Genomic DNA, 17,622 nt, shown 5'->3' on the forward strand with positions numbered 1-17,622 from the left:
CCCGCCTCCCGCCTCCCGCTTCCTGCCCCGCCGCCGCCGATTGGCCCGCCGCGCGCCCAGGAATGCGAGCCATCCCTTTAAAGGCGCGCGCGGCGGCGGCGCCCGCAGTGTCCCAGCAGCGCTGCCACAGCCTCCGCTGCCTCTCGCCCTCCCGCGTCGGGGCTCCCGCGGGAATTGGTCGCCGCTATCCGGAGGCCGGCGCTGACCGCCCGGATCGCTCTTCCCGCAGGTGAGTGCTGAGGCGGCTCCCGCCGCGCTCGCTGTCCCGTCCCGCGGCTGGGGGCACCTGCCCCGACCCCGCCGCGCTTCTTCCCTCTCTCCCTGCCTGCGGGAGCCGCGCTGGCGCCGGGACGCCCGGCGGGGGTCCTGGGTGCGACGGCAGCGCGGTGACCTTCTTAACTGTGTGTGTGTCCAGGCTGGTTCGGAGACAGACCTTTGCCATGGGGCCAGCGACTGCGCTCTGCCTCCTGCTCCTCCTGCTCGGCGGCTCAGAGACCAAGCGCACCGCAGGTAAGGCCAGCTCTGTGCTGGTTCCGGAGCAGGCAGAGAAGGGGGAACAAAAAACACTTCTTTGGTGGCTGTTCAGGCAGATGGAGTTGTGCTCGGTGGTGAAGAACTCCAAAGCTTTCAATGAACAAAACCATTTCAACCTGAACATCAGGTAGCTGGGAATAGAAAAGTTTCTCTGGTGTGGAGTTTGTGTAACCTTCAGAAATAGGAATGCAGAATCTCCAGGACTTGAGTGTGTAGCATACCCACCTCTGCATTGGGCAGAGGAAAGGGGGAATATAATGTAGGAACTGTCTGAAGAAGGAGTAGGGCAGTAGGGTACCATCATGGTGCCATAAAGAAGCTGCTACTGTGCTTGCTGTCATTCAGCTGGATTAAGCAAACTCACTTTGCTGTATCCTAGCATAGGAATATTGCAGTCAGGACTTTGCTGTCTAATTCTCCTCTGCTACAGTATAACGAGGTGCCAGAATGGCTGCTACCTTTGTGTGTCAGTCAGCAGGTACCTGGCACTCCTGTGCTGACTGGCTCCTGTACAAGAATGCACATGTTCTGCCACGCTGCAGCTCCTGGTGGGACTGCTGCACCATCAGAGCTACTGTCTGTGGTCTGATGTGAGGTGCTCTGCCATGCATGACATGTACCAGGAGCCAAAATGTTAAGTAATTGTGGAAGATATGCACCTACTCAGCCTTTTCTTGTCCTTTTCTCATGATGCTTCTGATCTCTCTTTGCAGAGTCCAGGAATGATGATAACAGTGTCTTCGATCTCTTTGAACTCATTGGCTTCATGCGGAAGGGAGGTGGGCGCCGGGCACCCGGGGTGTACCTGGTGAAGGGACCGGAATCCTCCAGCCCTGCTTACCGCATTGAGGATGCCAGTCGCATCCCTGCTGTCCCTGATTCAAAGTTCCAAGACTTATTAGATGCCATTCATGCTGAGAAGGGCTTCATCCTCCTGGCCACTCTCCGGCAAGCCAAGAAAAGCAGAGGCACTCTCCTGTCTGTGGAACAGAAGGATGGCTCTGGTCACGTCTTCAGTCTAGTATCAAATGGCAAAGCAGGCTCCCTGGACCTGAGCCTTTCTGGTGATGGCAAGCAGCAATTAGTGTCAGTAGAGGATGTCTTGCTAGCTACAGGACATTGGAAGAATATCACCCTATTTGTGCAGGAGGACCGAGCTCAGCTCTATGTGGGGTGTGAAAAAATGGAGAATGCTGAACTGGACATCCCCATCCAGAACATCTTCACTAGGGACCTGGCCAGCAGTGCCAGGCTCCGTATTGCCAAAGGGGGAGTCAATGACAACTTCCAGGTAAGACTTTCACCAAGGTTTTTGCCTAGTATTTTCAGTCATCTACTTAGAAGGTGCATTAGCTACTCAAACAGCCTAAAATGCTACAAAGACCTCTAAATCTAGTAAACTTTAATAATGGCATTTGAAGGATGAAGTATTAGATTTGTAGGGATGGAACTTTCTGCAGCAATAAGAAGGTACTAAAGCTTCAACACAGGTAGTTGTAGCTTCATTGCTCAGCTTCTTATGTGAGGTTCAGAAATTTGTGGGGTTTTTTTCTTCCTGCCTGGAGAGCCGCCAGGTTCTTGTGATCAAGGATGAGATTGTTAGAAAGCAGGGCTTGTATTCATTAAAGAGACTAGAAAAACGTGTTTCACTTTTCCATATATCTGTCACAAAACTACTCTTAAAGATCTTACGTGACCTTCAGTCTGTCCATGCAAGTGGTCCTTCTTTCCCTTGAAGTTGCTGCAAGTAGCTGTAATTCTTCCTCCATCCACAGGGACTGCTGCAGAATGTGCGGTTTGTGTTTGGAACAACTCTGGAAACTATCCTGAGGAACAAAGGCTGCTCCAGCTGTAAGTTTACAATCTTCTGAATTCAATGACCTATTAAAAATAAGATTTCTCATTACATTAGAAAGACAAGTTGAAACAGAACTCAGAAGTATGCTGACATGCAAATCCACATTGCATAAGATATAAGATTATATTTCTGCAGGCACCCTTGTGAATCTGGTGGCAGCTGTTTAACTGCCAGGTGTTAGCCTGGAATGATAAATGCACATGGTAAAAAACGCATTTACTATGTCTGGTTTTTCTCTTAGCCACTAGTGCAATCATTACTTTGGACAATCCCATCAATGGTTCCAGCCCAGCTATCCGCACTAATTACATTGGCCATAAAACAAAGGACATCCAAGCAGTCTGTGGATTTTCCTGTGATGAACTAACAAATATGTTTGTGGAACTGCAAGGGCTTCGGTCCATGGTTACAACACTTCAAGACAGAGTTCGCAAAGTGGTGAGTGTTGGCTAAATTCATGGTACCTTTTATTAACTGGCACTTAGTGCATTAATTATAGCCTGCCTTTTGAGAGGCTGTATAAACAGTAATAAATTGACTTTTGTGAAAAACAATGTTTTCTGTATTAACTTCTAAATATCTTCACTTTGCTTCTTACACTCCCCCCCTCAAGACTGAAGAAAATGAAATCATTGCTAAAGTGGTCCAGATCACTCCTGGAGCATGCATTCATAATGGAATCTTGCACAAAAATAAAGATGAGTGGACTATTGACAGCTGCACTGAATGTACTTGCCAGGTAAGGTTCCTCACATTCATAAATCCTCTGAATAAAAACTCAGGAGGAGGAATTAACAGACATTTCTAAATTATAAAAATGTTAGAGTGAATCATACACAGAACTGGACATACTAGAGCACCCATAGAATTATTCAGTTTGTTTCATTCTACTCGATCTCTGGTATGAAGGCAGCTTTCATACAGTGTTACAGCAGCAGTATTTTAGAAAACTGTACAAAACATTGCTCTGATATGGCTATTAACACCCTTTTAGTTCCTTAATTTGGGGAATGCCTGAATTCTTTACATTAGTTCATAATTAAACTAAAAGTCAGCATCAATACAACAAATGTATAGTACTATTGGCTTTGCTTCCTGGAATACTTTAGATCTATCTTCTGTCCTCACTGAACCTCCTGCTGGCTTAGCAGAATAAGATGTTCTAGTACTCAGTAAAGGCACTTAAACTTGGGGTGTTTATCTAGCAAATGTTTCTAGCTGTTTCCTATTAACTGTTATAGATTATATGGAACAGCACTCCCTTTCAGATTTCAGGTTAACTGTTTAAATCCCAGGATCACCTGGGAAGATATCTACGCTTTGTTTCACTTCTGCAGAATGTTGTAAACATACACAAAACATACAGTTTCAGGGTTTCTTTAAACTATTTGCTTGTTCCATTTAAGTATTCCCTAGCAAAAGCTTCTTGGAGTACCAGTCTACCAAAGAGTGGGTTAACTAGCCTGCCAATCCTTAGAAATTAAAAGCTATTTGTATGTGTGCAATCCAAGGCATCTCAAATTCTGCATCTATTTTAGCTCTTGACATCTTTTGTCTTCTAATCAGCAAATGATACTGACTTCTGCATCTGTCTCTTTCCTATGACCTTCTTACTCAGTGTTAGCTGTAATTGTGTTAATCTAGTCATTTGCTTGGGGAGACTAAAATAGTAATCACGAAAGCATTCTTCTGACCAAGCTGTTACCTTCAAGAAACAAAACTACAGACTGCCCTTTAGCTCTCATTGAGATTGGAGGTCGGTGTTCTTACCCTGCCTGTTTGGCTTACAGATCAAAAACCTCTAAGTATAAGTTATAGATTTCATAGCTCTTGAGCGGAGTCCACTGAACTCATTTTATCTCTACCATATAATCAGCTTAAATCCATATTAACTGAAAAGAAAGTTGGCTTCTCATTCTTGTTTTGTTTCCTTGAAGTCTGACCTTATACTTTGGGAATCACATAATAATCCTTTACTCTAGCTAGGATCTGCTAGCTACTCCTGATAATCTTCTGCAAAAGAAAACAAAAAAATATGTGAGAATGGAAATGAGATGAAGTTTGATGAAAATGCCTGGGACTACCCTTGGGTTATATTAGCTCTAACTACAAGGATCTCTGTTTTAGATATGCTCTTGAGTTTTAAGTGCTGCAGAAAAGATCTCTATTATTTAACCAGACTCTAGACATTGCTTGTATTCCACTTGCTTATTGCAATTCTCACAATTCTTTATAGAACTCTGCTACTATATGCCGGAAAGTGTCCTGTCCTCTCATGCCTTGTTCCAATGCCACTGTGCCTGATGGGGAGTGCTGTCCCCGGTGCTGGCGTAAGTACTTAGATTATTCACACTTCTGTAGCAGTTGGCCTCATCTAACTAGACACATGCTGCTCTAAAGTATCCCACAACTGGATATACAAGGATAACTTTGCACTGCTGAAGTACAGTTAGTCTGATACCTCTTTGAAGTTAATCACTTAGGTGGTGCACATTCAATATTTTCTACAATGCACAACATACTGAAATATTTGAGTTCATGGCTTTAATCTTGTCCAAGAAAGGAAGGTGCATGTGGCTTTTGAGGGCAGCTCTGACCTTTTTGATGGAGAGAGGTGTGGGAGAAAAGGCTATGAAAAAACATGTACATGGAGTCTTATTCAGAGCTGTATCCCTCTGCAGCTAGCGACTATGCCGATGATGGATGGTCTCCTTGGTCTGAATGGACCTCATGTTCTGTAACATGTGGTAACGGAATTCAGCAGAGAGGACGTTCCTGTGACAGTCTCAATAACCGCTGCGAAGGGTCTTCTGTGCAGACTCGGACTTGCCACCTTCAGGAGTGTGATAAGAGATGTAAGTACTTAATCTACTCATGCTGGTAGTAAAACGTCGGCTGCTTTTACTGGCTTGACATTAACAGCAAAGATTACCATGTAGTTCTGTTGCTGGTGTGGATCGTTGGCTTCTAGCTTTAAGGACTTCTATTAATCAGGTCAAGGGGAGCACATAGTTTGCGCAGTAAACAGGCGTGTTTGGGCACTGCTCCCAGGACAAAATTTGACACCAGTTTAGGGATGAAACTTCTTTAGCAACAAAACTTGATCTGTGACCGTGCAGAGACTATCTGTTATATATGGAGTCTTTGGTGCAGTTCTGGTACTGGCTACGTTCTAGGTGCTCTGTAGCTGAAGTCTTCAGAAACTGTTAATAACAGACATCTCTCTCCTGTAGTTAAACAGGATGGTGGCTGGAGTCACTGGTCACCATGGTCGTCATGTTCTGTCACTTGTGGCACGGGCATCATCACTAGAATTCGTCTCTGCAACTCTCCAGTACCACAGCTGAATGGCAAACCTTGTGAGGGTGAGGCAAGAGAAAACAAAGCCTGCCAGAAAGATCCTTGCCCAAGTAAGTGTGTCATGGTGATAACTACTGTTTGGTAGCTTAAATGATGAACTTCCAGAGTAGTTGCTATATAACCTAGTTCTAGTATTCTCTCTTTTAACTTAGAGGTGGGCTATGTAAAACCTCTCAGGTTAGTTTCAGATGAAACTAAACTGTCTTCTATGCCTCCTCCATGGAGCCCATTAATTCTGTCACTTATGCTGGAACAATGTCTGAGGCGCTCTCGCTACAAAAATAATAGTCCTAAGCAGGTAGAAACCAGTTGTAGCACTGAATTTGAAACCATACATGTCTTCTAACTTCTATCTTCCTTTAGTTAATGGCAACTGGGGACCATGGTCTCCATGGGATGCTTGCACAGTGACATGTGGAGGAGGACTTCAAAAACGTAGCCGTCTCTGCAATAATCCTGAGCCTCAGTATGGTGGGAAGACTTGTGTAGGTGAAGCTAGAGGGACTCAGGTCTGCAACAAACAAGACTGTCCAATTGGTGAGTATCTGTTTTCCCATAAACATCTGAAGATCGTTGACAGTCTTGAAAATATTGATTTAAAAATTTTACGTAAGTCTGTAAACATAAGTGCTAGAATTTTAAACCAGGATATAAGTCAAATAAAGTACCGTAGCAGCATGGTAAGAATCCCTCACTGTAGCATTTTCTCATTTGTTTCACAGATGGGTGTCTGTCTAATCCCTGCTTTGCTGGGGCTACATGTACCAGCTCTCCTGATGGTTCCTGGAAGTGTGGTGCCTGTCCTGCTGGCTACCATGGTGATGGTGTTCACTGCCAAGATATTGATGAGGTAAGAAGAATATAGCTTGCTCCTTGAAAGGAAAGGAAGGAAGATGGAAAGGGAGAATAGAATCAGTGTTTTCTAATGCTAACTGTTGTTCTCCTCTATCTCAAACTCCTATTTCAGTGCAAAGAAGTTCCCGATGCCTGCTTTGTCTTCAACGGAGTGCACAGGTGTGAGAATACTGAACCTGGGTACAACTGTCTGCCTTGTCCACCACGTTTCACTGGAACACAGCCATTTGGTCGCAGTGTTGAGGATGCCATGACTAACAAACAGGTATTGTCAACTTGAGAACTGTTCTGAGTTATGAAATCTCACAAAGTTTCTAAAAAAAAAAAAAACCAAAACCAAAAAACCCTATGCTTTTTAGGCAAGAAAGACTTGATATGTCTAATAAAATACCATCTTCTGTGATTCAGAACAGAAGGAGCATTAAGCAGTTTCTATTGGAGTTCAAAATGAGTTTTAAATATAAATGCTCTCCCCAGCCATGGAGGGTTCAAATGTTATACACAATTTTAGTAGTAATTTAGGAGTAAATCAGTATTCCCTAATGATACCTTTGAGGCACATACTGTTGTATCTTAGTGCTTGGTTCCATTTGAAAATATATAAGGTTTGAACAAGAGAAATAATTAGTGCCAAGAATGGTACTGGAGTTGGGGACTGGAAGAATGTCATGCATGAGGCTTTGTTTTTCCTGATTGAAGGATAAGGATTTATTTGAATTTCTGGGGGGAAAAAATGAGGGATAAAATGATGTTTTTAGTGAGTTTAATTTCTGTATGGTCTTCTAGGTCTGCAAGCCACGTAATCCATGCACAGATGGAACACATGACTGCAACAAGAATGCCAAATGCAATTACCTTGGCCACTTCAGTGACCCCATGTATCGCTGTGAATGTAAACCAGGCTATGCTGGTAATGGCATAATATGTGGAGAAGATACTGACTTGGATGGATGGCCAAATGAGAATCTTGTTTGTGTTGCCAATGCCACTTACCACTGTAAAAAAGTGAGTTTATCCTCTTTTCCCATCTACCATTATAACAGCCTGACTATCTAAGAAATGTACAAAACTTGTTAGGTTTAGGGTATAAAGCCAGTCTCTGTCTAGTTAGGGCTATTAAACTATCTTGTCTGCAAATAACCCTCTAGAGACAGAGGAGGTGTAGGGATACCACTGTCAAGGGATTGCTGGGAGGCTCTTGCTGTTGCTGTGTTGCTTTATATATTCTTGCAATATGGGAAAAGGTGAAGCCTGACACAATTATGAACACTTGTAAATGTTCTAGGAACATTCTAGTTTAGGCTATACTTATATCAGCTTTGCTGATATAGTTATCTCTAGAGGAAGAACAACAGGGTAAGATTCTTAAAAGCAACCCAATCTTTATTTTAAGAACTATTTGCACTGTGACTTTCTAAGACTTATCACACTAATGACTAGCCTAAATTGAGAGAATTACAATAAGATAATACCTACCTTGTTGAGGTATTACATGTTACCTGCTCAAATCCCCGTTGTATTCACATCAGGAGTGAATGTATCTGTGTACTTTATCCTTTCTAGGATAACTGCCCTAATCTGCCTAACTCTGGGCAGGAAGACTATGATAAGGATGGGATTGGTGATGCCTGTGACAATGATGATGATGATGATGGCATTCCTGATGACCGGGTAAGACAACAGAAAAGAACAGCCTTTGAGAATGTGGCTCTCTCATTCTTCCTCCTAAAGGTGGGGTCTAGCTTCTGACCTTAATCTTAAGAGAGGACCATAGGAAATTGCTGGCACTGACAGCTATCCTAGAAACCTTTGTCCTGCAGAGTTATGCATATCTAACTTTCTGCAGCTGTTTGAGCTTTGGAAGTGAATTTTCATTTTTATTCAGCCGTTCTTACACTCATGTAAGCAATGGGGTGTTTTGAGATAGTAGCATTCCAGTCTTAACTGTTTCCCTGCCTTTATTGCTTCTGGTTAAAGGTTTAATTTGACCGTTTTTAAAGCTTGACTTCTGTCTTGCTTTTTCAGGACAACTGTCCATTCATCTACAACCCCCAGCAATATGACTACGACAGGGATGATGTTGGTGACCGCTGCGATAACTGTCCCTACAATCACAACCCTGATCAAACTGACACTGACAACAATGGAGAAGGAGATGCATGTGCAGTAGATATTGATGGAGATGGTAGGTGGCCTCTAATCACTCCCTTAGATGGTTTTCTAATCACCGAAGAATCAAATGTACCCAATGTACCACTGATTTCCTACAAAAGTTTCATCCTTGAACACAAGTTCTCCCATGGTGGTTTCAGGACATGAAGGCTACTGAAGGAACAGTTAGGTCTAATGGAAATTCACTTTGGAATGTATACATTTTGGCACAGTTCAATTCTAGCTCCAGTCTCACAGGCAGTAGGAATAGGCAGAGCTAATGATGAGTCAAGTTTTCAAAGCTTTCAAATGCTGTTCAAAATGCTTTCAAAAATGTATCAAGAAGTGTGAGGCTTTACACAGTCCTCTGCAGCATTTAGATGTCTGACTTGCATTCATGAACTTTTCTTAATTTTGCAGGGGTGCTTAATGAAATGGACAACTGCCAGTATGTCTACAATGTAGACCAGAGGGATACAGACTTGGATGGTGTTGGAGATCAGTGTGATAACTGTCCACTGGAACACAATCCTGACCAGGTAGGGGATTTGCATTGTGTAAGTAGAGGACTGGTGTGATAAAAAATATATATGTTGTATGTTGTAGAAAATATTTGAACAAGTTACACTTTAAATTTGACTTGTCATAAATCATTCTTAGTAATTTCCCAAATAGTGCCTTTATCAAATAACATGCCCTCACAGTTTGAACAGCTGTTAGGTATTTTCTGAAAAGGAACTCTAGTGAAGATCTGTGAGACTACTGCTTGTACTTGTCTACTAAACATTTCTTAGGTTTGTTAGTTGTGGTGATCCTCATAGTGAGAATATGAAATACTTCAGGAGTATTGTATGAAATCTAGGTAGTAGGAACTACCTTCTTCATAGCCTGTAGTGCTCTGTTTACTTAGACACAAAGTTGCACTTCAATCTTTGTCTCTTAGCTTGAGGCAACTGCATTTAAGAAGATAATTTTTATACCAGTAAGTCAAAGGCAGCACAAGTTGTTTTTTCTCTAAGGAAAAGGCATATTCAGACAGTTTTAAAATTCCCTTCATAAGATACAGGGGGATCCAGACTCTCAGACAACTTACTGGTTCAAAAACATTTGAAGGCAGAAGTGGATAAAGCCTGTGCTGTCCTGTCAGTTAAAAGACTAAGTTTAAGATCTTCAGGGACATGTTTGAAGGGTTAGAAAAGCTAAACAGTGGAATGTAATGTAGTGTAGTCACGTAGCCTAAAAGCAGTGTTACTCAAAGGTTTTAAACAGATAATATAAAATTTCTTAGTCGTTGTCACTTGTTTTACTACTTCTCCACCTGAGAGAGGGAATTGTCTGAAGATCCTTTCAGGCAACGTTTCTCTTATGACTTTGAAATCTTAATGTAAGACTCTAATGGCTTTCCAAACACTTTCCTAATCAACGTCTAGAAGTGGAGATATTAGATTTCAAATAGCAGAACTGGTACTATTCAAAATGTATGGTATGCCTCCTGCCTACACCAACACCAGGGTCATCCACCAGTGTTAACAAGATGACTACACTAAACCTTGAAGCAACCTCAGGGATGATGGGATTGTTTTTATTTCAGAAGCTGGTTAAGCAAATGACTGGCTAAAATATGCGATCAGCAAGCACAGCAGTTAATGCAGTCCATGACCACTATGGGAACAATTGTCTTGGCTGATGAGTCAGGGGACATGAAGAGCATTATAGGCTTTTATGGTAAAGAAAATTATTATATGGTGTAGAAGCTGTAAAACTAAGACTTTATAGAGTCTGTTTTAATGTTACAGTGTCTACTGACTAGGTACAGAGTAGTCCTACCCTTGTCTGGCCCTTGAAACCACACTGCTGCCAAGCAAGGTGAGAGGTAAAGTACCCACGTCCAATATAGTAGACTAGTGACAGAAGAGTCATGTGGCAGAAGGGAGAAGATAAGCTGATGACCACACTGCTTTCTGATGCTATGGATTCAAATTAAAATCAGGGCAGGACTAAAGTAAGATAAAACCAGGTAGCACAGGCAGCTTTAAGTGTGTATTAATCCACTCACTACATCCATCTTAGCTCTTGATAAAGCAAGCAGAAATCCCAATTAACTCTAGATATTAAAACTTCTATTTCAGAGACTCCTATCTCAGCCTTCTTTAAGTGGCTTTTTAAAATGTTTCTTTTCTCCTCTCATAGGAAGACACCGATTCTGACCGCATAGGTGATCAGTGTGACAACAACCAGGACATAGATGAAGATGGCCATCAAAATAATCTTGATAACTGCCCCTACGTGCCCAATGCCAATCAAGCTGACCATGATAAGGATGGAAAAGGTGATGCCTGTGACCATGATGATGACAATGATGGTATCCCTGATGACAAAGATAACTGCAGATTGGTTGCCAACCCAGATCAAGCTGATTCTGATGGTAAGATGGCCAGTATCATAATAACATTTTAAGAGTATCTTCCAATAGTTTGATGCTATTTTTTTTCATGATTTTCAGTATTGGACAAAACTTCCAAGTAACAAAAAACTAGGATGTCTGTACTGTTGTTGTAGTGCTTCTTGGGAGTAAAGAAGAGTAAAGAATGTAAAAATGGCCACATACCCAATTTATTCCTAAGTCACTATCAGGCTGGAGTGAAAGGGCATTTGTACAGTAGCTGTTGCAGCTCCTCTCATGTGTCTGCCAGGAGTACCTGGGCAGTCAGAGTTCTGCAATTAAACTCCTAAGTTTTAAGACTCAGAAACAAACAAAGGTGGTGATATAATGGTAAAATTACTTTTATCCTGCAGGTGATGGACGTGGAGATGCTTGCAAAGATGACTTTGACCAAGACAGTGTGCCAGACATTGATGATATCTGCCCTGAAAATGTGGAAATTAGTGAGACCGATTTCCGAAGATTTCAGATGATTCCCCTGGATCCCAAGGGAACATCCCAAAATGATCCAAACTGGGTTGTTCGTCACCAGGGTAAAGAACTGGTTCAGACGGTGAACTGTGACCCTGGCCTTGCAGTTGGTAAGGGGAAAAAATTTAACTCTAACAGGCATTACACTGGTGTTTGGGGTTTTTTGGTTTGGTTTTGGGTGGCTTTGTTTGTTTGGGTTGTGGGTTGTTTTTTTCAGGAGGGGGGGCAGGTTGGTTGGTTGGTTTTGTTATTGTTGAGGCAGGAGAACCTAAGAAACTACTAAGGAGTTGTTTAAGAATTGCAAAAGAGCAGCACCTAAAGTTTTATCCTTTATTGTCTCCATAGGTTTTGATGAATTCAATGCTGTGGACTTCAGTGGTACCTTCTTCATCAATACAGAAAGGGATGATGATTATGCTGGCTTTGTATTTGGCTACCAATCTAGCAGTCGTTTCTATGTGGTCATGTGGAAGCAGATTACTCAGTCTTACTGGGACTCCACACCAACCAAAGCTCAAGGCTATTCAGGTCTCTCCATCAAAGTTGTGAATTCCACCACTGGTCCAGGAGAACACCTTCGTAATGCTCTCTGGCACACAGGAAACACTCCTGGCCAGGTAAGAGTGGCACTTACTACGTGCTAAAGTATTCTTAATGTGATAATATGATTACTCCAATGCAATAACCTACTCTTCTGCACTATAAGACAGGCTGTTCTTTCAAAAAGTTAAATGCTTACAGGGGGTCTGCACATGCTGATCAGAATGGCATAATCTTTTTGACAAAGACTAGTAACTTTGTAATTTTCCCCTAATGACTTACTTGAAGCCTTTAATAGTAAGAATGATGATTGACAAGGCATCTTTATGTCAAAATAATGGCTATGTTATCTCAGGCCTCTGCTTAATAAAAAAATATTCTTTCATAGGTGAGAACTTTGTGGCATGACCCTCGTCACATAGGCTGGAAAGACTTCACTGCATACAGATGGCGTCTCAGCCATAGACCAAAGACTGGCTACATCAGGTGAGCATCATCCTTTTATCTGAAATAATTATCCACAAGGGAAGTGGATGTCTGTAAAGATGTACCTAACAAAAGCTTGTCAAAGATGGCTGAGCTATTGTCTCTTTGTAGGGTTGTAATGTATGAAGGGAAGAAGATCATGGCAGACTCAGGACCAATCTATGATAAAACCTATGCTGGTGGTCGGCTAGGATTATTTGTCTTCTCTCAAGAAATGGTATTCTTCTCAGATCTTAAATATGAATGCAGAGGTAAGGATGACATTGTATTTAAGAGATCCTGTATAAATTCAAGAAAGCCACTGTCAAGAAAAGTAGAATGGATCAAGATAAGACATAAGAGGGAAAGTTCGCCCCTGATCTTTCATGGCTCAATCTCAAGCAAGGTCTGCAGGCAGATGCAGAACACCTTCTTGATAAACTTCTCACAGTTAAAAGTTTAAATGTGTAAAATATAAGTATATTTCTACTGTGTTATTTCAAAGTATCAGAAATCCATGTTGAGTTCCAGAAATGAAATATATCGTGAATCTCCTTTAAAATGCTGACTAGAATGAAACAACAGTGTAACAGGTGGAAATGCAAAAGTTTTTAGCAAGCAAAAAACTGATTTTTTTAAAAGCAAGCAAAATATAAGACTGTCCATACATTGCAGTCTTGCAGTTTAATGGAGATAAGTGCATACAACGAGTTCCAGATGCTCTAGTTAGTCTTCTTAAATTGTGACTTCATCATGTAATGGTTACATAGACTGGATTCTGAAGTCTACCTCAAGAAAGTACCTAAGCACTTTGAATTTTCTTTACAAATGTCTCTAGGCATTAATGACTTCGACATAGTCACACATAATGCACAGAAATACTTAAATATCTCAATTTTTTCTTTTTCACAGATCCATAATCACAAGATTGATTGTTGGATTCAGAGACTATTTAAAAATGCTGGTAATTGCACCTTTTAAAACATTTAGCCTTACAAATCCTGGGACCATTATATTATTCCTTCCTTTCTTCTTTCTTCGTAAATGTGGACTCGAAACACATGACCTGCCTCAAGAGAATGCTTTTGAGAGAATGAAAGTGAGAACATACTTGGTATCTGACCTCTGCTGAAATGGAAGGAAACAAATGTCTTGCAAATGAGAATTGTCTTCACTGAACAAGCACACTTCTTTCAGTAGGAAAGATATTTGTTTGCTGTTTATCACAGTGCAGTGTCACTGCCTCTCTAACTGGAGGTCCCATGGAGTAGCATTTTGTAAAAAGAACATCTTTGGATGTGCTGTGGACTACTTAAACTGAAGACCTTTCATTGTGTGGGGAAAAGGGGTTTTGAGTGGGAGGGGGAACTCTACATCTTTATTCTTGATGGGGGAGAGGAATTTTTTAAGGAGGGCTGTGCTACCTTGGTTTACATCCACTGAACTTGGAGAAAATATTGGTTTTTATGTCATATCTTACAGATGAAAACACAGCCTTACTCTATTTGTGGTGAGCTAGATCAGCTTCTGTAACTACACAGGACAAAACAGATATCCTAAAACTGATTTCTGTCATGGGATCAGGGAAAGAGGACAAAAACTGGTACACTGGATCACACCAGCTTTGGGAGAACTGGGATTTACAATTAGATTCTGTTTTTTCCTGATTAGATGCAGATCTTGCTTACATTTAAATGTGTTTCAGATATGGTGCCAGAAAGCACCACCATCTCAGCTAGCACTATGCTGTCCTTCAGGAGACTAGCATGTGCTTCACTTTTTATGGTTAAAGAGGCACAAAAGTAATAGTAATGAAAACATTCCTTTTCTACATGCCACAGATGCCTTAAACCCCTCACTTCTTTGGAGGGGAGGAAAAGGGGCCTGTAGATAAAATTGTAAAATATTTATTTTTGCCTATTCTTGATTTATAATGACTGAGGGATTATTGATTAAAACAACAAGAAATGCGTCAAGACTATCCACCTAATCATTTTTACAAGTCTTCATGACTGTAAGATTGTAAATACAGATTATTTATTATCTCCGTTCTATATTGAAACTAGAGGGGGTTTAGTTGAGGAAAAAGAATCTTTTCTGGAGCAGATAGTGGTAATCTACTTGTTACAAAGAGCTATTTTCCCATAAAGGCTTTGAGGTGCAGGGAAAAGTGATGGGGTGGGAAACGAGATGTTTGTTTTTCTCAGTCTGAGCTCAATGTTGGCTTTTCCTTTCTTTGTACAAGGCAGTTAGTAGCCTGGCAGGCAACTGTTCTCCAGTGCTAAAATTCAAGTCCCTTTAGATGGTAGCAGTTTCTGTCCCATCCGTACTACTAGAGATGAGGGAATGCCATTTACCATCTTAGTGTTATTCAGTGCTGGGAAATGTCTGTGGTGCTTTACCACGGGTCAGTGGGCCTAACACAAAGCCAGGATACCTGCCCTGAGGAGATTGCAGCGAGAGGCACAATGACTGCCATCAGTAACCATTCAAACCCACTGTTTGCGCCACTGCACGCTAAGTATTGTAACTAGTGATGTGCAGCTACAAAAGAAGGAATTCTTCACGGACTAGACAGAATTTCAGGAGCTCCTTGCAAAAGAGGGAGAGGGCTTGATGTACATTAAAAGACTGTTTTCCCCTACAGAAGGGGCATCATCCTTGTATCTACAATACTTCCTTGTCTTTTCATAAAAAAAGGAAAGAAAAGAACATGGTGAAAGTTTTACGTACAAATATTACCTCATTGTTGTGTGACTGAGAAAAACGTTTGGATTAAGAAGAGTTCAAATGTCTAACAAACTTTAAAGCTACTGTAGTACTAAAAAGTTAATGATGTACATAGTCAAAATTTCTTTGCAGAAAATGTATTCCCAGTAAGGAAATGGCATTGGAAAAAAAAAGTCAAATACAATTTCTAATGTTGTATTATATTTTTTCCTGTCATCTTGTATACCATTGCTTGTATTTTTATAAATTATTTTTCTCATTGCCATTGTAATAGTTAATCACATAATTTTGTAGATAGGCTATTTAAATAATTTATCATGAAATGCTACCTGTAGAGTTAGTATTTCTATTTTTATAAAAAGTTTGCACACTGAAGATTTTTTTGCTTCCCTCCTCCCGATGTTTTTGCTAGCATAATTTTCTAAGAAAGTGCTTTTTTTGTAAACATTTTTAACCATTTTCCATTTTAAAGGTGTGTAAGTTGTACAATAAAGCTTCTTACATACAAAGAACAATAAATCACCAAGGACATTTATATTTATACTTTTGTGCTCTGGTTTTATTTGTGTTTTGTAATAAATATCTGGATCACTGATGTGTTATTTTTGTCAAATTTGGCTTCAATGCAAGATCTCTCTATACTCTTAAAACTATGCTGAGGGGCTGCACCTGAGCTGTTCCCTGGGTATAACAACTGCTCCACTTCAAGGCACTTCTGCAGTTATGCAGCACGGGCAGCTGGTACATCTGATTCTGAAGGCTGCACTTTAAGATTTCTGTAAGTGTAGACACAGACATGCTGCTCTTGATGCAGCCACAAAGCAAAACACTGAGGGATTTCAATCGTACCTCCTTTCACATGGAAAGAGGCAGCATATTGGCTATTTGCAGGGGCAGAGGAATCTAGACTCTTCAAGATTGAAACTGCTAGTGTGATCAAAAAGCTGATGACATGGCACTATATCAACTTCCAGAATATGCTGCTAAAAATAAGAGCAGTTAAGACTGGTTGTTCAGTCTTTACTTGCAGCAGTTCATCTCATGCTGCTCAGCAAAGCCAGGTGCTATTAGGAGTGCTAGATACCCACATAAGAAGTGTATTGAGGGGGTCCTGCAGATACAGAAATTAATCTTTAAGTCCCCTTTTCCTGAGGAGAAAGAGTCCTGTTCTATGTCAGTAAACTTTTGAGAGCAGTCATGTATTTTTGATTTTTTTCCCACTGAGAACAAGAACAAAGAGCTCCTATGTTGCTTCCACAATATGAGGGACTGCTGAATTTCTGCCCTCACCAGTTACAGGATTGACGGGGTCCTAGGATTGTACTGCCAGTGTAACCCATCTGATTTTATCTGGGGCTGCTGTACCAAATCTCCTACAGTTCTGATCTCTAACTCTCTTCTTGCCTCCCAAGGACACCAAGAAGACTGAGAACTACAAAAAACAAAGAATTTTCCCACCTGGAGAGATCTCTTTAGTGTACTTTCATGAAGAATGAGATACCCTAAAGCCAACCAGTTGTCTGAATAGGTATGTCTCCATATGGATATATGTCGATTTAATGAGAAGTTTGAAACAGAGAACTGCTGCTGATGTGGGGAAGATAGGCATGGGCTCAGACAAGGTCATTGGAATAAGCTGCCAAGGCTAACTTTCATCTAATCTATTATGTGCATTTATGTAGCTTTTACTGTCGCTAGAATAAAAAAGGCAAGCCACGTGCTTTGTGTTAACCCATAGCTTAAGTAAGTCCACCCACTTTTTGCTTGGTGAGTGTGAATACAGTAGGATACAAGCAGGAGTCATAGTTGAGGTATGTTCAGCCTTGACTTGCCCAAAGAAACAACTACTAAAGAAAAACATGAATAATGGTCACACTTCACAGGGCAGAAACTCTGCAGGTGAAGCCTGTCAGAAATTTGCTGCTCTCAAAACCTTGGAGACTCATCAGTGGGACAAGTAAGCGTACCAACCAATGCATGCCACTTCTAGCATTATTTGGTATTTGGCCAACTTTTTTTGCATGAGCAATCTTTGAATTTCAGGCTACTGAAGAGAGCGCAGAGTTTTCTTACCACAGCACACTCTTCTCAGAGCCCAAGCAAACGCAGTACCTTACGTTTTAAGGCAGTTATCTGCATCAAATCTATATTCAACAGGTGTAGCAGTTTAACCTGTAGATATTTATAAGCTATAAAGATGGAAATAACCATAGCA

The 17,622-nt window shown here is 41.2% G+C and overlaps 2 protein-coding genes across 2 annotated transcripts in view; one reads left to right on the plus strand and one right to left on the minus strand.

Annotated features, from left to right (window-relative positions):
• Window positions 1-125: 125 nt before the first annotated feature.
• On the plus strand, window positions 126-16,002 carry THBS1 (thrombospondin 1). Its single transcript, XM_027642137.1, has 22 exons — window positions 126-229; window positions 416-510; window positions 1,248-1,825; window positions 2,310-2,385; window positions 2,634-2,830; window positions 3,006-3,131; window positions 4,629-4,722; window positions 5,074-5,247; window positions 5,626-5,802; window positions 6,116-6,289; window positions 6,475-6,602; window positions 6,720-6,872; window positions 7,394-7,612; window positions 8,171-8,278; window positions 8,633-8,792; window positions 9,179-9,297; window positions 10,949-11,183; window positions 11,555-11,782; window positions 12,018-12,289; window positions 12,601-12,698; window positions 12,810-12,949; window positions 13,590-16,002. Exons 2-22 carry the CDS (start codon window positions 441-443, stop codon window positions 13,595-13,597), a joined length of 3,534 nt encoding a protein of 1,177 aa, XP_027497938.1. The 5' UTR covers window positions 126-229; window positions 416-440; the 3' UTR covers window positions 13,598-16,002.
• FSIP1 (fibrous sheath interacting protein 1) overlaps window positions 6,815-17,622 on the minus strand; it is a 92,575-nt gene continuing 81,767 nt past the window's right edge. Inside the window, exon 13 of the mRNA XM_027642139.1 lies at window positions 6,815-6,921. Within this exon, the coding sequence (XP_027497940.1) occupies window positions 6,911-6,921 (11 nt within the window). The 3' untranslated portion in view covers window positions 6,815-6,910. The remainder of the gene's footprint in view (window positions 6,922-17,622) is intronic.

Source organism: Corapipo altera, unplaced genomic scaffold (assembly GCF_003945725.1).
Source record: "Corapipo altera isolate COAL_440 unplaced genomic scaffold, ASM394572v1 23b, whole genome shotgun sequence".
Taxonomy (NCBI): Eukaryota; Metazoa; Chordata; class Aves; order Passeriformes; family Pipridae; genus Corapipo; species Corapipo altera.

Excerpts from the sequence above, each read along its gene's own strand:
- THBS1 (XM_027642137.1), top strand. The coding sequence starts at position 441 with ATGGGGCCAGCGACTGCGCTCTGCCTCCTGCTCCTCCTGCTCGGCGGC. Across the intron at positions 2,386-2,633 it reads GAACAAAGGCTGCTCCAGCT|CCACTAGTGCAATCATTACT; the intron begins GTAAGTTTACAA and ends TTTTTCTCTTAG. Across the intron at positions 2,831-3,005 it reads AAGACAGAGTTCGCAAAGTG|ACTGAAGAAAATGAAATCAT; the intron begins GTGAGTGTTGGC and ends CCCCCCCTCAAG.